The 24,727-nt window shown below is 40.4% G+C and overlaps 1 protein-coding gene across 1 annotated transcript; it reads right to left on the reverse strand.

Annotated features, from left to right (window-relative positions):
- Nucleotides 1-12,137: 12,137 nt before the first annotated feature.
- Nucleotides 12,138-24,395, reverse strand: dusp4 (dual specificity phosphatase 4). Its single transcript, XM_049559885.1, has 4 exons — nt 23,721-24,395; nt 22,251-22,378; nt 19,855-20,074; nt 12,138-15,405 (listed from the first exon to the last, which is right to left on the reverse strand). The coding sequence occupies exons 1-4, from the start codon at nt 24,088-24,090 to the stop codon at nt 15,017-15,019; spliced, it is 1,107 nt and encodes a 368-aa protein (XP_049415842.1). The 5' UTR covers nt 24,091-24,395; the 3' UTR covers nt 12,138-15,016.
- Between the last annotated feature and the right edge of the window lie 332 nt (nt 24,396-24,727).

The following is a 24,727-nucleotide window of genomic DNA, read 5'->3' on the forward strand; positions in this document are numbered from 1 at the left end:
TATTACCAAAGGTTTATGACAAAATCACTTGTCGACACTGACTCCCGTGTGCGCACGGTGAGAGAGGAGAAGGAGAGACGCTGTGCTGCTGCCAGAGGAGCCGCTGAATGAGTTCCCTCTGAGCAGTAACTCTCTAAAAGAGTCTGAGAAGTCCGGGGCTGTTCATAAAATATTAAGAACGCCACAGTTTAGTCCACACTACTGAAGCTGCTCCTCTTTTTGGAACCACCGCAGAGTTGTTGCTGCCGTGGGTAACAGTATGAAAACAATAAGTCAAAATATCGCAACTATCACGGAATGAGTTTCTCATATGATATTAAGAATTTTACCGGTATAGTGAAGATGATGTGGCACACCAGTAGCTGTCACACAACTTGTGCAGTATAATCCAAGTCTAATTTATCCAGTCACATGCTAAGTACTTCCCAAAACGTGTATTTTTGCTAAAACTTTACAAAACAAAGCACTTTTGCGTACAAGTAGCATGCCTGAGCATGCATGTGCGTTTGAGCTCCTCATGCTACTTGGTAATACATGAGACTGTTTGTACTGATGTGTTTAAACCAAAATGTTTTAGTGTAAATGCATTTTTGGGAAGTACTGAGCATCCGACTGGATAACTGAGACTTGGATTATCCTGCAAGAGTTGTGTGAGAGAAGGCGATATGGCTTCAATTCATTAAGAATGTTCGCCTTTTTTTGGATTCTTCGTTCATTGTGTGGAGACAGTGTTCTTGAATTCAAGGTCACATGCAGTGAGTTTCTGATATACAAATTGTCATCTTGCGGTTGAAGTATTCCTTGAACAGTTTTTGAGAATGAACAGATTGTTTTGAAATCACATGGAAGCTTACTGTGATAGGTTTACCCAAGTCATGCAGCAGCTACAGAGAGAGCCGGTTCATATCTGTTACTAAATCAGAAGGTTTATAGACATCAGTGAGGGACAGGCCATTTATATCTGACAAAGCTGCGCTGATATTTGATTTCTTTTCATCCCAGCTTTGTTCCATCACAGTGTCTGCCAGTCAAACTCAGATTTCAGCTGATGTGCACTCTTAAGGTGAAGATGACGTTGGTCTGAGCCCGGTGCAAACAAACCAATCCACGTTATGTGTGAACTGAGCCTGAAACCTCCATATGCTCTCAGAGAAAGTTAACTAGGAGCTGAAAACCGGCGCCCCTGAGACTATTAAACTAAACATTTTTGTCAAGCCGTGAAATTTTCACATCAGCGTTTTTCCCCCCGGTTTTGCCGCCCACACACTTGATAGCAATAGTTCATCTCTATAACAATAAATGATAACATAAATTATTTGAGCAGCAGCACATTTCGGCAAATTACAAAGTGACTCATTACAGGGAAATTGAAAAGGAAATGAAATAAAACTTAAAAATTAAATGAACAAGTAGACGGAATAACAACTGATGACTAAAGTAAAAAATGAGAACAACTAATAAGCTTGAAATTAAACTGTAATGGCAAAAACTTTTCAAAGGGAAATTAAAGAGCTGCAGCACAGGGACAGAGTTAACAGTATATGGCTCTGTTTTAAAGTCAGACAGTGAAAGTGTGTTTTTAAGGGTGTTTTCACACTTGGTCCTTTTCAGCCCTCTAAGCGAATTCAGAGCGGTGACTCAGCTTTTTTGCGCATATGTGAACACTTCAGGAGAACTCAGACCTCTCTGAAGCGAACCATACGAGGTGGTCTGAGTATGGTTCGCTAAAGTTTGCAGTGCGGTTCACTTAACCTGTACACTGTGAACACAACGTGCTCCAGGTTTGCTTTGCTCTATGCCGGTGTACTTAGCCCTCTAGAACCGTGGTTCCAAACTGGTGGTTCGTGGTTGAAAAGTGGGTTGCGGGTCCATTCTGAATGGACCACAAGTGACTAACGGACAGCTACTTGACAGAAACAGCAGACTAGCTCGACGACACATCCAAACGCAAGTATGACGCGGAATGTATTAAACGGTGTGGACCTTGAACTAAAGACTAAGGAAAAATCTGGACCAGTGACCCAGACGAAACCACGTTGGCCTGTAATGCTTGCAAGGATGCGTGACTAGTAGTAGTTTGGTCCACGGAAGATACTGCACATCTCCAGATGTGGAATGTAGAATACATCAAACAGCAACAGTCTACAGCACAGAAACACTAAGGTTTTCCTCCGATTTTAAGGTCATCTGAAAGCAAGGGGCTTCATAACCGCATGGCAGGGGCACGTCAAAGTAAAAACAAAACTGTGTCGGTATATATTAAATATAGTGTTAACAGAAAGAGGACTAAGGGTGCTTTCACGCCTGCCCTGTTTGGTTTGGTTCAACTCAATTTCATTTGCCCCCTAAGTGCAGTTCATTTGGGCAGGTGTGAACACTAGTGATGGCCTCATGAAGCATTTTCTTTATTTTCTGAGCCCACTAGATGGCACTCTTGGTTTAAAGAGAGAGTCTCAAAGATTGGCAATTCAGTGTGTTTTAAACCTTTTGTTGAACAAAAAGCGCCATCTAGTGTGCTCACAAAATAAAGAAAATGCTTAATGAGGCTTCATCTGGCCATTACTAGTGAACACAGCAATCACACTCAGGTGTGCACCAACACAACCGAAGGTCTCAGTCCGGTTACAAACGAACTCTGGTGCGGTTCGTTTGTGGTGAGAACGTGTTCCGCCCTGGATCCGAACCAACTGCAGTCACATGACACATTGTTTGGGTTAAACATGAGCATGTTACAGTCCTGGAGGATTATTAATGTGCACCTCCTCCTGTACTGCCTTAATATGCACATTCAGCACATCCAATGCATCAAAACATTGTTTTCTAGTTGGAGCCGCGCCTCGTTTTCAAACTGTATGGTTTGACTAAAATGAGCAATGACAGCAATATAGTCCACGATGAGCAGCGCTAAAATCAACCTGCGTAGTTGTCCCTCCATTGTGACATTAGAAAGTGTCACATTTATCTTGCAAGTGTACTCTTCTTCAAAGTTTTGGTTACTTCCTGGATTTTCCCCACATGGAAATTCTGACCAATCAAGAGCAGCTTTCTCGCACAAGGCATGAGAAAGCTGCTCCGCTTGTAAATGCTGCCGTGAGAACACGAACCAACTCTAGGCAATTATACAACTTTGTAACAAAATTAGTCCCTGATTCAGACCACAGCAAGCAAACTTTAGGTCTGAAAGCACCCTAAGGCCCCGTCAGAGCTGAAGCTGACCAGAAAGAGAACTGAGTCCCCTTTCACATGAGCTGACAATGTGAACACAAAAAGTCCCTTATCTGTTGGTCCACTTTTTGGTGCACTTTAAGAGGGCTGAGTTCAGTTTGTTTTAAAAGGACTATTTATGAAAACACCCTATGACAGGACTGAAATATGGCAGTGATTGTACCTGCCTGGAAGACATTTATCTGACACACTTTTTGTCTAACAAATTGTTTTTCCTCCAGTAAATTGATCTGATTAGATTTTTAAACAGGCGAATGATTAACAGATCTAATTTAAAGTCAGTTTTTCGAAGACCAGCCAGATTTATTTCTCTTTCCTGTTGTTTTTCTAACACCTTCTGAGTCGTCCCTGATCAGACTCAGCACTAACAACGGTTTCAGGTGAAGTGGCAGCGTCACTGTTAGCTCTCATGGCTTATACAGAGCGGGTGGAGTTTATGGTGTTGACCTCGTTAAGGTCAGCAGCAGAACCGTATGATTTACGAGCAGGGCCGTGGGCTTTGTTTTAAATCAGACTGTAAATAAACTAACTCCAGATGGGCCTTTAATGGGTCTCTTATGGACGATTTTGAGTTTATTTTTCTTCCTTTGAAAGACTTTTCAAAGACTTTTTTATATGTTGACTATTCGAGTTGTGTTTTAGCTGGTCTGTCTCTGCTTATCTGTCTCAAGGGCCAGTCAGCCATCTTGTAAATAGTTTGGAGGAATGTGTGCGTATGTGCGAGTGTGTGTGTGTGTGTGTGTGTGTGTGTGTGCTCAATCAATCCATGCCTCACCTTCTGACCTGCCTTCTACCGAAAGCCACCAGTTTAATTAACACATTTCCTCATCAGTAATGTTTGACCTCCTGTTGTACAGACGGTTACAGAGCTGCTGACATGTGGAACAGATGAACTCTTCACTCTTGTACAGAAAAAAATCTTAATAAAAGAACTTAACAAAGTGTATTCCTGTGTTAGTCTCATTCTGTGTTCACTTTATTGGCACCACGTCGTTACTAAACAGGATGTACTTTTTAATTAATATTGCCTCTGTTTTTTTTTTATCTCCACTGAAGCAGGCAAGTCAATTTTGTCAATCCACAAAGCAATTTTCGGGTTAAATGGATATTTTCATTCTAAGCCTATACAGTATGTTCTCAATACAAAATATTAGAAAGTAGTGTTAGCTGAAAATGAACGAAGCAATCTTTTTGAACAACTCTTTTTAGTGTCTGGTATGTACTGGGTCAGCCTGTCGAACATCAGAGCGCTCATACATACCCGACTTTAAAGCATTGAATTTGTTTATTAAAAAAACAATGTCTCAATTGATGTAAAATGTCTCAAATCAAAAGTTTTAAAAAGACATGGAAAGTAGATTTTTTTCTGCCATTGCATTACAAAATTTCTAAATAATTGTGAATGTCTATTTTATTTTATTTTTATTTTATTTTTTTAGATTTTCAATTTACCAAAAGCCTCTTGTATTAAAGGCACTAAAAATTTAGGTTATATCCATCTATTTTCAACCACCTATCCTAAGTTGGGTCGCAGGGGGCAGCAGGCCAAGCTGAGCACCCAGACGTCCCTCTCCCTGGCAACGCTTCCCAGCTCCTCCTGGGGGACCCCAAGGTGTTCCAAGGCCAGACAAGATATGTAATCCCTCCAGTGGGTTCTGGGTCTGCCCTGGGGCCTCCTACCAGTGGGACCTGCCCGGAACACCTCTAACAGGAAGCGCCCAGGAGGCATCCTGATCAGCTGCCCCAACCATCTCAACTGACCCTTTTGACATGAAGGAGCAGCGGCTCTACTCCATTGGCACATATAGCTACTTTCTGGTAGTGATGGCCTCATGAAGCCTCATGAAGCCTCATGAAGCATTTTCTTTATTTTCTGAGCCCACTAGATGGCACTCTTGGTTTAAAGAGAGAGTCTCAAAGAATGGCAATTCAGTGTGTTATAAACCTTTTGTTGGACAAAAAGCACCATCTAGTGGGCTCAGAAAATAAAGAAAATCCTTCATGAGGCTTCATCTGACCATCACTACTTTCTGGTCCTCTGAATGTCCCCAAAACAAAAATGTAACATGAAAATGTTTGTTTTCTTGGCCTGCTCTTATCTACTAAGTTAAACATCTGAAACTCACTAACTTTTTTGGCCAGGGTATTATTTTTGTTTTTAAAGTAAAAAGTGGTCTGCGGAGTAAACATATTATAAGACTTTATTAGAGATATTGGAAATATGTTACTTCTAGTTAATATAAAAAGAAATCAGCAACATTTTGATATGTGTGATGTGATTTTAAAGTCTGTAATGGGTGACTGTTGCTGGCTTACATCATTTCATCACAGTTTGGTCGGCATATGTGCTGACCAACTGTAAAAAAGAGTTAAATAACTGTAACTGTATTTTTGAGAGATTAAAATGTTTTAAAAGATTTTTTTTAAAAAAAAAAGGTTTAAATTGTTTTTTATTTGTTATTGTTTCTAATGGTCAAAGGCAATTAATAATTAGACATTTCTACCAACTGATTGATTAAAAATTTGGGTTTTCAAAATAGGCAGATATTCTGTTAATTGTTTTCTGGTTCTTGTTTGAATTAAATGTTCAAATTGTTTCTGTTGGCTGATTCATTTTTTGTAACTTTCTACCAAATGCAAAACATGACTTTGATTACAAATCACCTAATTTTAGAAAACGTGTGTTCATTAAAACATTTATTTATGGCTGAGTCCTTACCCTTTCATTTCCTGCTGATTAAAATATTATAACATAAATTATTGTTACCTCTGTCTCCAAACTGTGGTTGGGAACACGCTGGCTTATTTGCATTAAGTTTAGCTTGGCTTGTTATTAGCTAGTAACTAGCTTCTAGCGGTTTGGACCACTCTGCAGAGGGAAGGAGGACGAGGCGTTCAAGGGGCCATTCACCAACAATGGCATTATTGCAGTCTTCACCACAAAACAATAAACATGGCCTTGTCATGAGGTCTAACAGCAGCCCTGAACTCATCTAGACACTTAATTCTACTGCTATCATCACTGTTTGCTGCATGAGTCTTCACCATGACACCCCAAGAGAGGGGGAAAAGGGTGAGCCCGTTACACCGTGCCACACAAACACAGCAGAAAGTTGAGCCAACCCACCCCGGTCTCCCCTAACAAGCTAATCAACAACCATAAGCATCTCTAGGTATTTAATGTACCCCAGACACAGTGACATCTGACAGACCAAGAAGGTCCATTTCAAAATCACAACATGTATTTTCTTGACTGAGATTAGGGAGGGAGTTTACTGTCTTAAAACACCAATCCATGCTGTTTCCTGTACTGTTCAATTGATTTTCTGCTTTTGTTAGGAAATGAATTATGGCCGTGAGGGTGTTATCGTTTTTCAGCTCAGACAATCCAAGAACAGGAAGAAACTGCAATTCATCAAATGAAACACTCATCTGGATAGTAAATCAGGATGGTGAGAAAAAGCAAAATCATCAATACTGCGGCCGATAAAGAGAGCCAGTGAACCCTTTTGGTAATCCATCTAAACACTGGAGCTTCTGGCATATTAGGAACTACAGGGGCCAGACTGGAGCCAGCTGCTTCTCTTAGAACAGCCAGTATTCTTTCACCCAAATAGGTACAAACTTAAGGAACAATGTGGTTCAAAAAAGTTTTGTGGAGAAGCCAAGTAGAAGTTTTATTTGTTGCATCATAAGTTTGTGGTAGCCCATGCCAGCTAACATTAAAAAGAACTAGAAATTGTATTTTTGCATTTGGTGCACATGGTGTATGATAAAACAATTCAAATGTTCATGTCTGAAAATGCATTATTTCTGCCAAAAAAAATTAAAAATGATGAACCTTGAAACAACCTTGAACACTGAATGGGATATAACACCCAATCAGCTACAAAGCAAAAGAAATCAGAGGACATTTTCCCAACTGGCTGACTTGAACAGATTTTAAGACAAGGTCGAGGAAAATCCCAACATTAGGACAGAAAAGAAAGAAAAAACACCTTGTAATTTCTCAGGTTTAGGTGTGCATTGTCTGTCAATCTGAGAATAAAAAAGTTCTAATAAAAAATGAAATAATTTATTTAGGCTAAAACAGTTCCATTCATTCTCCATAGTATTACAGCAGTGTTGTGTTTTGGAGTAAAATGAAAATTATTTGCCTGTAGCATTTCCAATTACATTTGTACTGTCTCACAGATAATGCACACACAAATGAAAAATAACATTTCAATTTGTTATTGGTATCCCTGGACTTTAGCTTAACCTACATGATAACAGATACTGAATAGAAATATAAAGATAGACACCACAAACATCAAAAATGATCAATGCATGCATCTTTTCCTCCAGACATGGTCTACAAATTACTTATTTAAACCGATTTGGTCCACCACGCAGATCAGTTTATAATCTAAACAAGCAGCCACCAAACCTTTTGTACAGATCACACTGACTGACCAAACCAATAAATGCAAATTGAAGAAGTCCCTTTGGGCTCTGTCCTTATTTATCTGCAGACAACCGCAGCAATAACAGTTTGAAGGTGCAGGCAAAGAGGGTGAAAACGGTACAATCCCATAACTTTAACAGCGCAAAGCAAAGTTGCGGTGGGCACAGCATCACCAAAGAACCCGAGGGCATAGGGAAAGCACAAAGAGTCAGAGAGAGGGAGTGTATGTAACTCACCTTATTTGATGCTATGGTTAATTTGATTTTCTTCATGAGAACACAGTGGTTAATATCCATGATTTCCTTCGAGACTGATAGTACGGAAGGTGGGCAGCGACCACATCACTTTGGCACTGCTTCTTTAATCAACAGATATCAGTTTCACCTTGAGTTACTAACCTGAGTTCACCACACACTGACTGGCATTGACAGCTGTTACCCACCAGGGGGCGCTGTTTTACTAGTTTGTGGAAAGCAATTCAGAAGTACTGTGGAAGAAGGCCAGGGAGAGGATTTAAACACATTTAAAAATACACGTTCAGTGTATTCCTTCTGTGAGCCAACCCTCCACAACAGAAGATGTTATTTTTATTTATTTATTTGTTTTTTTTTTAAGACATACAATACCATAACATATTTTTATCACATACTATACTATGACCTTTTTAAACCATAGAATACTACATTTATAATGATTGTGGCATACTATATTATGATTTTTCTCAAGGCATACTATGTTATGACATTCTGTGGCATGCTAAACCATTATTCTGACTTTTCTTCATGATTTGGGACGGCATACTATACTATGACTTTTTTTCATGGTTTGAGACGACGTACTATACTATGACTTTTTTCATGATTTGGGACGTCACACTATACTATGACGTTTCTTCATGATTTGGGACGACATACTATACTGTGACTTTTTTCATGATTTGGGACGACATGCTATACTATGACTTTTTTCATGGTTTGGGATGACATACTATACTATGACTTTTTTCATGATTTGGGACGACATACTATACTATGACTTTTTTTCATGGTTTGGGACGATGTACTATACTATGACTTTTTTTTCATGACTTGGGACGACATACTATACTATGACTTTTTTCATGATTTGGGACGACATACTACACTATGACTTTTTTTCATGAGTTGGGACGAAATGCTATACTATGACTTGTATTCATGATTTCGGAAGACATACCAGACTATGGCGTTTTTTCATGATTTGGGACGACATACTATACTATGACTTTTTTAAATGGTTTGGAACGACATACTATACTATGACTTTTTTTTAAATGGTTTGGGACGACATACTATACTATGACTTTTTTTCATGATTTGGGACGTCACACTATACTATGACTTTTTTTCATGGTTTGAGACGACGTACTATACTATGACTTTTTTTTCATGACTTGGGATGACATACTATACTATGACTTTTTTTCATGAGTTGGGACGACATACTATACTATGACTTTTTTCATGAGTTGGGACGAAATGCTAAACTATGACTTGTATTCATGATTTCGGAAGACATACCAGACTATGGCGTTTTTTCATGATTTGGGACGGCATACTATACTATGACTTTTTTCATGATTTGGAACGACATACTATACTATGACTTTTTTTCATGGTTTGGGACGACATACTATACTACGACTTTTTTTCATGATTTGGGACGTCACACTATACTATGACGTTTCTTCATGATTTGGGACGACATACTATACTATGACTTTTCTTCAAGATTTTCGACGACATATTATACTATGACTTTTTTTCATGGTTTTGGACGACATACTATACTATGACTTTTTTTCATGATTTGGGACGACATACTATACTATGACTTTTTTTCATGGTTTGGGACGACATACTATACTATGACTTTTTTTCATGGTTTGGGACGACATACTATACTGTGACTTTTTTCATGGTTTGGGACGACATATTAAACTGTGACTTTTTTCATGGTTTGGGACGACATACTATACTATGACTTTTTTTCATGGTTTGGGATGACATACTATACTATGACTTTTTTTCATGGTTTGGGACGACATACTATACTGTGACTTTTTTCATGGTTTGGGACGACATATTAAACTGTGACTTTTTTCATGGTTTGGGATGACATACTATACTATGACATTTTTTCATGATTTGAGATGTCATACTATACTCTGACTTTTCTTCATGATTTGGGACGACATACTATACTATGACTTTTTTTCATCATTTGGACGACATACTATACTATGACTTTTTTTCATGATCTGGGACGTCACACTGTACTCTGACTTTTCTTCATGACTTTGGGACAACATACTATACTACGGCTTTTCTTCATGACTTTGGGACGACATACTATACTATGACTTTTTTTAATGATTTTGGACAACATATTATACCATGACTTTCTTTCATGGTTTTGGACGACATACTATACTATGACTTTTCTTCAAGATTTGGGACGACATACTATACCATGACTTTTTTTCATGGTTTGGGACGACATACTATACTGTGACTTTTTTTCATGATTTGGGACGACATAATATACTATGACTTTTTTTCATGGTTTGGGACGACATACTATACTGTGACTTTTTTCATGGTTTGGGATGACATACTATACTATGACATTTTTTCATGATTTGAGACGTCATACTATACTCTGACTTTTCTTCATGATTTGGGACGACATACTATACTATGACTTTTTTTCATCATTTGGACGACATACTATACTATGACTTTTTTTCATGATTTGGGACGACATAATATACTATGACTTTTTTCATGGTTTGGGACGACATACTATACTATGACTTTTTTTCATGGTTTGGGATGACATACTATACTATGACATTTTTTCATGATTTGAGATGTCATACTATACTCTGACTTTTCTTCATGATTTGGGACGACATACTATACTATGACTTTTTTTCATCATTTGGACGACATACTATACTATGACTTTTTTTCATGATCTGGGACGTCACACTGTACTCTGACTTTTCTTCATGACTTTGGGACGACATACTATACTACGGCTTTTCTTCATGACTTTGGGACGACATACTATACTATGACTTTTTCTTAATGATTTTGGACAACATATTATACCATGACTTTCTTTCATGGTTTTGGACGACATACTATACTATGACTTTTCTTCAAGATTTGGGACGACATACTATACCATGACTTTTTTTCATGGTTTGGGACGACATACTATACTGTGACTTTTTTCATGGTTTGGGACGACATACTATACTATGACTTTTTTTCATGATTTGGGATGACACACTATACTATGACTTTTTGTCTTCATGTCACACAAACCATGAAACAACATCATAGTAATGTATGTCATCCAAAATCATTAAGAAAAAGTCATAGTACGATAGTCATGATATTTCCATGAATTGTCATCTTATTTTTCATTATGACTTTGTTTCAGCTTTCCTGTGAATCACAGTCTTACCTTTTGCTGAGTTAATACTTTGCTTATGTTTTGTGGCAAGCATCTAAAAATAGGCTGAATAAGGACAATTAAATCTCATGACCACTAGGTGGTGCTACAAACTAATATTCTCTTTTCTCACAGGGTGAAAAAAAAGAAATGCCACACAAAGAGGTTCCTGGCACTTGAAATAACAAATGATACACATGCTTTCCACAGATTTCCCACTTTACCACACATTGATTAAAATCTCATAGACTTTGTTGATTCATATCATTTAAAGCAGGAGCACAGAACACCAGTTGTAGCGTTTGAATATTGAGTATTTGTGGTTTTCTCACAAATTTTCTTTGCTAGATGTGTTAAATAAATTCTTCAAATGCTAGAATCACATCTGTAAACCACATCTGTAGGAATACTTTTGATAATTTACCTATTTACTGTTTACATATTATGTTTCCATAACCCTTTCCACCAAAATCTGTTCTGGATTTAATTGCATTAGATTGTGTGGGTTTTACTGTTATGTGTCCACCCACTTGAATGTATTTGACTTTCCACGTGTTATCTTTGACCTCTGGCTTCCTTGGACTATTTTGGACAGCTATATTTACTTTAGAAGCTTGATTTGTAAGAAGAGGCACTTCAGTAAAAATCCCACTCAACTGGCTTCGGCACTGTTACGTCACCCATCTGTGATTAGATGAGTCATTTGATGGCGTTTTTTTTTTTTTCTTTCTTGAAGGAATCTCAAAACCTGCATCTCTTGCTGTACTTCTACTTGTGTACTAATACCTTCTCTACCCACTGCATCAATTTACATGATAGCCTTTCATATTGCATCCAAAGAAAGGACATACACCGTATTAATTAAGAACATTGTTTATTCAACAGTGGATCTTGAGTAATAAATAAATGCACAGATCATTCATTCCACAATAAAACTGAGGGAAAGTTGTTTTTTTTTATATATATAAATGTCCCAGTGGAGGATTGATATTGCCATGATGGGTAAACAGCATTGACCAGACAAAGAGACAGTCTAGACAGATGGACTAACAGAGAGGCAGACAGGCTGACGGACAGACAGACGGACAGACAATTACCACACAGATGTGTACAAAGTATTGCGTTTTTCACTGATTGGCTCTCTTTTCTCTCCCACTCCGTCTCTCTCTGTCTCTCTCTACGTGGACAAAATGTCTTTTATGCAAAGTCTAGTCAGTCTACCATCACCATGATGTGCAAATCAATCATAAATTATAAATACAGTATTGCATCACTTCAAAGTGCTACAGAGATAGGTGCCGACAATCTTCAAAAAACAGAAAAGGTTTGTTTTCTTTGAAACCCTGTATGTGTGTGTGTGTGTGTGTGTACGTGTCTGCGTGTGCTTGTGTATCTGTCGTGCGGACGTCACGACCCGGATATAAAAGCAACCATGGTTTGGACTTTGTGCCTTTGGATGTCTAGCACAGAGTGTAAAGCTTAGCCCGGTCAAAAGCAGAAGCGATACAAACATTGTCTCAAATTGTGACATTACGAAGAGTTGACATGATGTTTGGGGTGTTTGAGTGTGATGCCTTAAAAAGTCACTGCTGTTGTTTTCCTTGAGCAGATTGTAAGTACGGTATTGCATGACGTCAGAAAGAGCTGTGGACAATCTTTAAAAACAGCTGAATTAGAAAGACAACTTCCTGTTATTGGGTTGTGGTCTCAAAGCTCAAAGCTATCTTCTCTTTTTCTCCATCATTCCTTATTTTCAGCATGGATTTAAAAAAGTGAAATCAATAAATAATTGTGTTTGATTTTAACCTGGATTTCCTTCACGAGGAGCAACACTGAGGGTCCCTGATGTTTGGTAGGCAGAGTGTACAACACCGATGTTTGAATGTACCCGCTTTGAAAATCTAGTGACAAGAATATATATATGCCAGAAAATTAAAAAAAATCGTCAAAGCACAATTTTTGTCCACTTCTCATTAGTGATGGCCAGATGAAGCCTCATGAAGCACTTTCTTTATTTTCTGAGCCCACTAGATGGCGCTTTTTGTTCAACAAAAGATTTAAAACACACTGAATTGCCATTCTTTGACACTCTCTCTTAAAACCAAGAAAAAAAAGAAAATGCTTCATGAGGCTTCATGAGGCCATCACTACTTCTCATTAGTGTATATTTGTGGTTTAGGAAGTTTGTCTTCATAGCTTGGGGAAATCTGTTCTGACACTGCTTTAAACATATATATTTGTACGTTTTGTCATCTTGCAAATCGACTGTCAGTGTAACGTCTAACATGGACTCACTTTAGTAGGGTGTGTTTTGTGTTTGTGTGCATCTGTGGGTGTGAGAGATGAAGAGAGAAGCTTTTGCTTTTTTTGACATTGTGAAAAAAAAGTCTGCACTGCACGGCTGAAATGCTGATTTTTTTTTTTTTAAAGTCTAACATTCAGCAATCGGCTTTCTAGCAGCACACCTAAATCCATGGGATACCTTTGTGAACAAGGCACAAACATCTTAAACAACCATTCGCTGGTGATGCACATTTTAGCCCAAATTTCCAAAGCATCCTGTAGGAGCTAATATTTTGAGTTTGTTTGCTGTGAAAATAAATTTGCAGAAAAGAAAAGCAACTGATTAAAAGGTATGTGTGTTGTGGAGAATGGTTAACAGTAAAAAAAAATTCTTTATAATGTGTTGAAATGTACAAAACCATCAGAATGGTCCTTTAAGTGGCTGTCTTCCAGAGCCCGTGCTCCAACGTTTGCCCCAAATTAGCAAAACCTAATTTTTGTGATGACATCATTCCCTCACAGCTTTTTTTCTTTCAGCCCTTTCATCCAAAAAAACCCAACTTTTTTGTGATGTAGCAAACGGGGCTTCCTACGGTGTGTATCAGGGGCCTGCAGTGGGGTTTCCCAGTCCATTTAAAAAGGGCCCTGGCCTTTATTTGGCATGTGATTTTATTTATTTAGCCTCTTCAGTGAGGAGATGAGGAGCAGAGGAGAAGGGGCGTACGGGGTGAAAATGAGAGGAAGAGATGAGAGAAGGAGGAGGAGGAGGAGGAGGAGGAGGAGGAGGGAAGGAATATAAAAAGGATGAAAAGGAGATGAGAGGAGAGGAAGGTGTGTGTGGGGGAGGAAGAGACACAGAGAGGAAGAGGACGTATGAAAGACAGGAAGCTCCGGTCAGAGCACCTGTCACTGAAGAGGCTCCTGCTTTCTATCACCGTCTCCTCCCCTCTTTTTTCCATCCATCTCTTTTGTCTGGCAACAGGAGGGACACCCAAAGGGGAAAGAGCGGGTGCTTAAAATTCCTCCTTCCTTCCTGTGTCCATCTCCTCTCCTAAAGACCTGTTGTCTCCATAGCAACAGACCCTGTCTTCATACTGAGCTTATTCAGTTGGTAGTCATGAATGTGTGTGTGTGTGTGTGAGGCAGAGAGAGAGTTTGCTGCCGCTCATGCCTCTCTGTGTCAGAGTTTGTGTGTCAGTGTGCCCCTGTGCATGATGTTGTTGTTTTTAAAGGAAAAGGGTGTATCTTCAGTAAACGTCAGTCCAACACTTCGTCCGAACTCGTCTGCTGAAACAAGTTTTGAAAGCCAGTTCATTTTTGGTCAAATTGAAGAAATCTTAAAATGGAAGGAGCGCTGGCTGGTTTCTGAACTTTAAAAAGTTTGTTTTTTTCCCAGTCTTTCAGTTTTGAATCAGGCACCGTGACGCTTCTCACCTCCCCGCCCTGGAAGCATGTACATACTGCAGCGGCCAGTGAGACTGACAGCTCTTCCAGCCAATGGCAGCCCAGTCTGTGCTGAGTCAGTTATTTGGGGGGAAGGCTGTGATTGGCTGTCCATCAGCAGCCGGGGGAGGTCGTGAGTGGGCTGTGGTGCAGGTAGGCGGGGTTCACCACTGAAACTGGGAAGTTGAAGATGAACGGAGAGGTGGGCGTGGTCGTCGTCGCCGTGGAGGCTGTCGAGGACTTGGGTCCGAGCAGCGGGCTCGCGGTGGCGACCGCTTCGGCGGCGCACGAAGTGGCGAGGAGCTGCGACTCAAACTGCAGCAGCTGGCCCATGAAGCTAAAGTTGGGGGAGATGATGCTGCGACGGCGGCGTACGAACTCAAAAGCTTCGTCCAAGCGCACACGCTTCCTCTTCATCAGGTAGGCCAGGCAGATGGTGGCGGAGCGGGAGATGCCTGCTTGACAGTGGACTAGCACTCGTCCACTGGAGTCCCGTACTGAATCTGAGGAGAGAGGGGGGTCAGAGGTCAGATGTTTCCATGGATAATAAATATAATTTAGTTTTTATGAGATACTAAAAAATCCCAATTGTGCACACTGGAATATGATACCTGCTAAATATCAGCATGTTGTCAATGTCAGTATCTGGGTTTCAGAAGTATTTTCTGGATATGTGTACAGTGCATTCAGGAATATGGGTCTCAATTGAATTTTTTTTTTTACTGCAGATTACAACACGCAAGCTCTGGTATGTTTACAGCCAGCTCTGTGCATTGTCATGGATGTGTAGTACACAAACCAGCTAACTAACAGTTTGTGTGGCTGTGTTGAGAAGCATGCCCAAAAGAAAAGCCCACATTTCTGGTCAGAATGAGAAACACACCTACTTTTAAACATTCTAAAACAGTAGGTCCCAACTGGTCCAGCCACAGGGTCCAGATTTCTCCTCAGTCATTATTTCATAGTCCACATATTTTAATACATTTAGCGATTTACATGCATTTGGACACATCATCAAGTTAGTTTTGCTGTCTCTGACAAGTAAGTCCTTTAGTCACTAACTCTACAGCAGTAGACGGCACTTCACAATAAAAGCTCTGTCCTGGAAATTCACTCGACTTTAAAAAAAAAAAAAAAAAACTGTGTTTTTTTACAAACTTGACACATTTGTAAGTCACTAGCAGTCCATTCAGAATGGACCCGTGACCCACTTTTGGACCACAACCCACCGGTTGGGAACCACTGTTCTAAAAGAATTGGATATCAATCAATCAATCAATCAATCAATCAATTTTATTTATAAAGCCCAATATCACAAATCACAATTTGCCTCACAGGGCTTTACAGCATACGACATCCCTCTGTCCTTAGGATCCTCGCAGCGGATAAGGAAAAACTCCCCCCAAAAAAACCCTTTAACGGGGAAAAAAAACCGGTAGAAACCTCAGGAAGAGCAACTGAGGAGGGATCCCTCTTCCAGGACGGACAGACGTGCAATAGATGTCGTACAGAACAGATCAGCATAATAAATTAACAGTAATCCACATGACACAATGAGAGAGAGAGAGAGAGAGAGAGAGAGAGAGAGAGAGATGCAGGACAGACGGTAATGACAGTAGCTTACAACAACATTAATGAAAGTAATAATATTATAGTTATGGTTCTGGCTACTGTGGTACAATATGTTGAAAGTATGTATTAATATCTGGCAGTATACAAGTGTGACAATAATCATATGTGTATAGTAACAGTAGAAGTATGACTAATGACTAATGATGGCAGCAGCAGCAGGAGGCATCTGGCGGGACCACGGCAGCAGCACAACCACACATGTCACTCTGTCCAGGCACCGCTGCGATATGAGTTAATCTGAGAGACAGTGGAGCACAAAGGCTCCGGAGAAGAAGCCGAGTTAGTGACATCCAGCATGGCCGAGTTAGCAAGATGCAGTAATAGAATACGAGAGCAAGAGAGAGAGAGAGAAGGAGAGAAGGTGCCCGGTGTATTATAGGGGGGTCCTCCGGCAGACTAGGCCTAAGTCAGGCTAACTAGGGGCTGGTACAGGGCAAGCCCTAACTATAAGCTTTATCAAAGAGGAAAGTCTTAAGTCTAGTCTTAAATGTGGAGACGGTGTCTGCCTCCTGGAACGTAACAGGAAGATGATTCCACAGGATTAAGGATATTAGCAGGATTTTGGATACGCGCATATATCACAACGTCAATCTTTTCAAGATGGTGGCTGAAGAGTCAAAATTTGCCATCAACTTCCACCAAATTTGACCCCCCTCCCCAAAACCCTATTTTGATGCAAAGACACGAAATGGCACAAGCAGCTCCTTGTGTTCCACTTTCCCATATTTTGACACAATGTTAGGGTATGTTAATCAGAGTATGCCCAACTGCACGTAAGCAGATATATTATCGGAATATTCATTAGCCATGCTAAGTAGCTAATGTAGCTAAGTAGGAATATCGTCTTTTTCGGAATAAGGGCAAAAAGTGTACTATTCTGTGCATGTAAACACGGTTATAATTGTGCCTTAGGTTAGCCTTGCATAGCTGAGCATGGCTTTAGACTTGTATACTGTGTTCACATTATGTGCAACAACACAACAGCGTGACCAGCTACGTTATTGCTGAGTTGATGTTAACGTGTTTGTTGATCAAGCGCTCATTAACATAGCTACGTCTTTACGGGCTGTGCCTAAACTAAACTAAACGGCAACATTTGTATCTGGTCAAAAAATATCTATGCTTTTGTCTAATGTTTAATGTATTTTGTTGCTGTGAGTTGTTTTTTTTTTGTGGTGGTTTGCTTGAAGCTAGATTTCCATTATAAACAATGACAGTCTTTTCCTGTTTATTTTAATCTCTAGGCAACTCAGCTTTTTGTTTTAGGGTGAAAAAGGCCCCAACATGAGCTCCTCCATGAGCTCCTCATGTTTGCAAAGAATAAAAATTCTAGACTTAATCTTTCCTTATCTTGGAAAGAAACAATTTCTGAAGAGAAGAAGAAGAAAGGAGGTATCATCATTCTGTGTGGACACCATGAACCCCAACACACAAACTGTCACCCTAAATGCTTTTTTTTTTTTTTTTACAGCCACCAAGTATTTTAAACTCCACAGATGCACGGCTTTGCCTCAAGCTGTTTTCATTTTGTCTCCTCCACACTTTCATGCCTTCCCCTCTCTGTGCAGTCAAACTAACCTCAAAGCGAGAAAGCAGCAAATCACATTTAACTGAAACACGCAAGTGCAAAAAAAAAATTGAGTCATCAGCCTCTTTCACACTTCCTCCCCGTCCTATTTATGTGTCTGCCTTTTTTCAGTACGTTCAGACGCACGCCATTACTTTGTTACTGTGAATAACCAGATTTAGCTAATAGTTTAATAAAGCAACTCAATTTCCCGAGCAGCTTCAGTTTGAATGATTAGGTGGATGGTCATTTGTGGAGCATGTATGGCGGCCTGTAGGAAATTAGACGCCCAGAATGTTTTATTGTCTTTGCATGTTGATGAGTCTAATTTTCCACCACTGCTGCTGTTTGAAAATAAAATTACTGCTTTAAATCCAGCTCACTTCATGACCTTTGTGGCACACAAGCAGCAGAATATTTACTGGCATTCCTCTAAATGCACAGAAGCCTGATTGCGAACAACTTCCTCCCCTATCTCTCGCTCTTTGTGTCTTGCTCTGTGTCTCAGATGTCTACATTTTCTCTCTCTTTCACACACAAACAGACAGATTTCAGGTAACTCCACCACAGCGTCTGTTCACCCGGTAACAGTGGATGAGTCAGACTCTGGTCCCACAGCAGCTCACTATGACGCATACCAGCACCTACACACACACACAGACCACACGCTCACGAACATACACTCACAGCGCGGAAACGACACACAAAGTGTCTACGCACGGCGTGGATATGCAAAGCAAAAGCAAATCACACACTTGCTTATATTACACACACAAACACAAACGAGAAATCGTGCTCCAGAGAGATGATTGATTGGGATATTTTCCCAAACGCTTCCCTCTGTCTTCCTCCTTGATTGTGTTACATCGTTTTGTTCTGCAATGGATTAATCTGATTAGATTTGTTGGGTATTTTCTTTCTTTTTCTGCCTCTGCAGAATCCACTGAAATGTGTGCGATGGAGGACTACTTGGAAATAATAATTTTCGACAGATCCCGATGAATAAATATCTGATTTGTCATCATGTGCCTTCTCTATATGCACAGTGTATCCGCTGCATGAAAGCTTTTCTCTGAAAGATCTTTTTCTGGGGGAAATTCTCAGACGCTCCGAAAATGGAAAGAAAGAAATATCCCAGCAATGATAACTAAGCACACAAAACAAAGATATACGATTTAGTACACATGAACACATGTTTAGACCTGCAATTATTAGCTGGATGAAAGAAAACTAATCTATTTTTATGATTGATTGAGTCTATTTTCAGGCAAAAATTTGATAGTTCCAGATTGTCAGATGTCAGAATTTGCTGCTTCTCCTTGTTTTACATTACCTTAAATTAAATATCTTTAGGTTTTGACTGTTGGTTGAACAAAACAAGACATATGATATCAAATTGTGATGGGCACTTTTCATATTTTTTCCTTTTTTATTTATTGGCAAATGATTAATCGAGGAAATAATCAGCAGATTATTCAATCATGAAACAACTAGAAGTAGAAATCCAGCATATGTCTTGTCATTTATACTGAAAAGGTCTTTGATATGTTCTAGCAGACGTATTAAACTTAACACACTTAACTAAGATTAACTGTTTTAACATGACCTAAAAACAAAGCACATGAAGCACAAAACATGCCATTTCATTGGTGGTTATCCACCGTGGGAAAGCATTTGTTCTGCTAAGATACCACACACACACACCACACACACTCACGCAACTCACGCACACGTCACACACTTACTCACTGACCTATGAACTCAATAGCCTCCAGGAACCAGGAGCTGATGTCTTCTTTATGGTTGTCCTCCACGGGAATACATTTGTACTGGTACGCCCCCTCAAAGTGGTTGGGACAGTCGGCAGACACGTTCAGCAAGGCGGAAATTCCTATGGCGTCCAGAACCTCTTTCTTTGAGGCGTGGAGGGCGCTGCCAAGGTAGAGGAATGGGAGGATCTCGACTGGGCCGCCCTGGAGGAGAGATAGATGGGAGAATATTGATTTATTTGTTATTTCTTTTAGGAAATCAGCAGTGAAGAGTGTGTCTGTTCTGAGAAATGACTGTATAAAAATAACAGACATAACCACCGTGACGTCACACATGGTTCGCACACTCCCGTTTGTGTATAGTGAAGGCATGACACGCCTTACTCCACCTTCCTTGGATTTGCTTAGCCTGAAAATCTAACCCAACCAATCTCACTCCTCTTGTCTAAACTGAACTAACCCGAACCAACCATGGCAACAACTACTAGCCAGTCAGAGGAAGAGTAGGGTCCTGTTTTGAAGCCTCAAATTCGGCATTTTGGCCGTCGCCATCTTGGATATTTGGAGCCAGAAGTAACTTTTGTAAAGCTGGGCATTTTAACATGGGTATCTATGTGAATTCAAGTGGCCATTTGAGGCACTGCAGTTTTTGGCACTTCCTCGTTGGTTTCATTTTTAGGCCCCGGAGGATGCCGCTTGCTTCTGAGACAGTTTGTTCATAATTCATTCAGTCAGTCAGTCTTCATTCATTGAGTCATTACGTGAAGAGACATCTCCTGACCCAGCTCGGAGAGTTGTGTAAGACAAAGAATGCACTGTCTGAGTGTGCAGCAGAGGCCAGATGGCAGATGACTTCAGTATAAGTGTGACCTCGCTTAAATACTTTGCTAATCACATTAGCCGCGCATTTCATCGGACAGGGGTAGGTTATTATCTGTGTGATTAATGCAGGGTCGTTTGATATGCGACTATTTAGTTTGTTAGTTTCAAGCTAAGATATGTCCCCCATATGGGAACACATTTCGCTGATGAACTGAACAATGTTTACATGCTCAAACTAAAAAATTCAGAGAAAGTATTAGCACTGTTTTCAGCTCATCAGTAACTACAATAGATCTATCTTGTGGATTTACAGTCACCGTTCTCTCAGACTTCACTGAGGACACCATGTACTTTTTCTGTGATCACACTTTCATCAGTGGGGAAAGCAAAACTGTTACTCTTAGAAAAATATGCTCCACAGCAATAATTCATCAGACCGCAGTTCTACTCTCTGACATTTATGACATAACACTGAATGAGGACGTGAAGAATTGTTACATTTCCTGGAAAAATGAAGTTATCTCATGGAGCATAAAAATGTAAAGAGGGTTTTTTCAACAAGGGAAGGGCGATATGGAGAAAATCAAATACAACAATGCTGTTGACAAAAAAATTGTTGGTCATAACATTTAAATGCCTGAGCCAACATCAGACCACCACTAACACTACAGGCACCCTTCATGATGAAAAGATTTTATGATTAATACACCATGTTATGTCTGGAGTTCTGTAACGTATTATAAAAAGAAAATATTTCCACAGAACACATACACTATATCGAGTCTGTTACATAAACAAAAAGAAATATATCCTGATATTTGGGGTCAATTTTATTTTGAAACATACACAGAGCATATTCCAGTGTGAGAGTAGAAGTATGGTTTTCTCTTTCACTGGACCTGAGGGGTCAGCCAGTTGGCGGTCCATACCGGTAGTGAGACTTATTGACGAGGGCTCTGTCTGTTTATGTCACTGCCGCTGACGACCTCGGTACTGACACAGCGTCAGGAAACGATCAATACTGCTAAGAGATGTAATGTGAGGAGGGGGAGGTGGAGGCTGAGAGGAAAACAGCGAGTGAGAGATCCAACAGGAAGCTACAGGATTTGCTGAATTAAAAAAAATAAAATAAACAGGAACATTTGACTTTTTGCTGAGACTATCAAGCGTTTTTCTTAGAGAACACACAGAGGCTGGATTGTCTGCATTGTGCTCCTCATGCGTTCCAGGGGAATTAAACCCAAAGAACATGTGACTGTGAATGTGAGGCCTCGAAAAGTAGATCACTGACCAACAAAGCCAGACCACCCAGGTCACAGGAAGAGACGCAGGGGTGAATCAATAGTGAACTTTGACCTCCAGGGTGGTCTATCATCTGGCACGTTCAAACAGATTTTCAGATAATATTCCTGTCAGTTTACGTTGCTTTTCTCATGTCGCCTTTGGACTGACGAAACAAGGTTGTAGCTATACTTTCACTGCTTTGGACTTCCAGTGTTTGCACATGGCAGCTTTCTGTGTCAGTGTGTACAACTGTCTGTCTGCTGTGGTGTCTTACCTGGTCGTGGTGTGGCGTCCCACATGACGAGCAGGCAGAGTCGATGCTGGACTGGCTGGTGAGGGTCGGTAAGGATTTGGTCTTTATACAAAACTCTGGGTACTCTGAGAAAAACCTGTCGTATCCACCTGGGAAGGAGAATGACACAATCAAATACGATGCACAGTGTATCTTAAATTAGACACAATATTATAGTGAAACCAGAGATTCCCCTGGAATATTACAAAGGTAGGGATTTCATTGTGCACACTACAGAAGCATACATCAGGACAAAAGAAGCTTTAACATCGCAGCACAATCTGCACCAGGATTTACACCTCTGCATTCAGCAAGCTTGACATAAAGTCTATTAAACCGACCCTGACCTACTCCGTCCTGTGTCTACTACCATGGATTTGAAAACAATTTCATCATCCCTTTGCTTTTCCCCCCCCTTTTTAATATATCTGCAGACTGACCGCTGCTCTCTGCACCTCAGAGATCACATCAGATTAACTGGGGAAATGTCATCTTTATAAGCTACACACATACACCCCTGTGCTTCAAGGCGTCTACGTCATTAGGTTGCACACACACACACACACGCACAAAAAAAAGAATGCGCCACAGCTTGCAGCTTGCAGCAGCTTTGCCTTTTAAAATTCCCTGCAGTCTAAATATAGTCTGGTGGGGTAAATCAAGCGTTGATTTTTTTTTATTTATTTTTTTTTTAACAGCATCCCATCAGTGATTTACCCCGAAGCTGACTGTTTTCTGAAGGGATCATGTGTGTCCTGTAAGTCCCTCCGGTTTGATGTGGCTTCCATGCATCAGCATTACCTCATTCACTCAGCTCACAGCCATTGGTCTGTGTGTGAATGTGTGTAGCTGTGAGTGTCTGAGTGAGTGTGTGTATTGTATTAAAAAAAAAAAAATACACTAGTGTGTAAGAACAGAGTAGGCACAGTTGGGAAGATATTTTAATATGGGGTTTAAATCAGGCTACTGAGCAGCTACAAAAACAATGTTCAGTATCTTTATGGAGGTAATAAAATAATATTGATTATGGTTGTTGAAAAATAAAATGAGCAATGCCCCAGATAAGCTGGTGGCATATCTATTGAAATTTTGAGCTCTGATTTAAAGCCTAAATTAAAGGATATTAACACTATTATTAAAAAAAATTTAAAGTGCAGTTTTATTATTATTTACTACAGATATAACAATATTATTACACCTATTGTGACTAAGAAATGACTTGCTATAGGTTGTTTTTCACCCTTTGAAAGGCTGAATTTGACATCAAAATAAGCATTGGCCTATTTGTGTTATTATTAATTCAGTTTTTATTATTAAATTTCATATTGCTGCCCTATAATGAGGTTAAATCAAAGAATAAACTCCTGGTATTTAAAGACCACACTGGCCCTATTTTATCATGCTGACATGCTGCATGTGACCCATATAAATGCTGGGTGTAATATTATTTACCTTTGAGCAGGTATATCTGGGAGCCGGAGGAGTCCCTGCACACCGCGTTGAGCACCAGAGTCAGAGTGCTGTCCTCCTTCACCGTCTCCGAGTCCGGCGTCCTCTCGTCGTACAGCACCACGGCGGAGTACATCCCGGAGCGGAGGCGGCCGCGCACCTCCTCGTCCCCGGCCAGTATCTGGTCCAGGCTGAGCACAGAGCCCTTGGCCCTCCGGCGGACGATAGTGTTGCAGCGGGCGTTGACGGCGCCGCGGATGTGGCCCGCGTTGAAGGCGAGGAAGGAGCGGCAGTCCAGCAGCAGGCACTTGGCGCTGTCGTCCTTTAAGAAGCGCTTCACCACCGGGCAGTCCATCTCGCCCAGGTCCTCCATCGTACGTCGTTTCAGGCTGTGTGTGTGTCTTACTGTCGGCTGTCTGTCTCTCTCTTTGTGGCTGCGCCCCCCCCACCGCCCTCCAAACTTCGGGTCCTGCGGTGGATACCGTGTGCAGCCCTGTCCTCTATCCGCGCATCGTAACCGCACTACTCCTCATGCTCAGTCCGGTCACCTCTCTCTGTCTCCCTCTCCCTCACCGAGTGTTGCTCCTCTGGATTGTTTCTCTTCTTTCCCTTTTTTTTGTGAATGGGTGCATAGCGTCACGGCGGAGGTGACGTTAAGCGATAGCAGCCAATCACAACGCGTCCAGTTTCCCGTCCCCTTTCCTCCTCTGCCGTTCATTCATAAAAAAAGGAAAAAAAAGACAGACATCAATGAAAGGAGAGGCGATAGGGATGGAGATTAGACTCCATGAGGCGTACAGTGGAGTTTGGCACTCGCTGTGCTTTAACCACATCATGACCACATCTGAAAGACAGTTTATTAGAATTAAAAATAAAGCGGTTAGAGGGATTTTAAATGAGCAGTCTTAACCACAAATTAAAAAAAAATAGGTCTAGAGATGCTCTATTGATTTATTTTTATTCATAGTATACATTTGGCCTTCATTCAAGTTTTTAAATTGGCATTGATA

This window comes from Epinephelus fuscoguttatus, linkage group LG18 (assembly GCF_011397635.1).
Source record: "Epinephelus fuscoguttatus linkage group LG18, E.fuscoguttatus.final_Chr_v1".
In the NCBI taxonomy this organism is placed as follows: domain Eukaryota; kingdom Metazoa; phylum Chordata; class Actinopteri; order Perciformes; family Serranidae; genus Epinephelus; species Epinephelus fuscoguttatus.

Excerpts from the sequence above, each read along its gene's own strand:
- dusp4 (XM_049559885.1), bottom strand. The coding sequence starts at position 24,090 with ATGGAGGACCTGGGCGAGATGGACTGCCCGGTGGTGAAGCGCTTCTTA. Across the intron at positions 20,075-22,250 it reads GGACGCCACACCACGACCAG|GGCGGCCCAGTCGAGATCCT; the intron begins GTAAGACACCAC and ends TCTCTCCTCCAG. Across the intron at positions 15,406-19,854 it reads GGAGGCTATTGAGTTCATAG|ATTCAGTACGGGACTCCAGT; the intron begins GTCAGTGAGTAA and ends CTCTCTCCTCAG.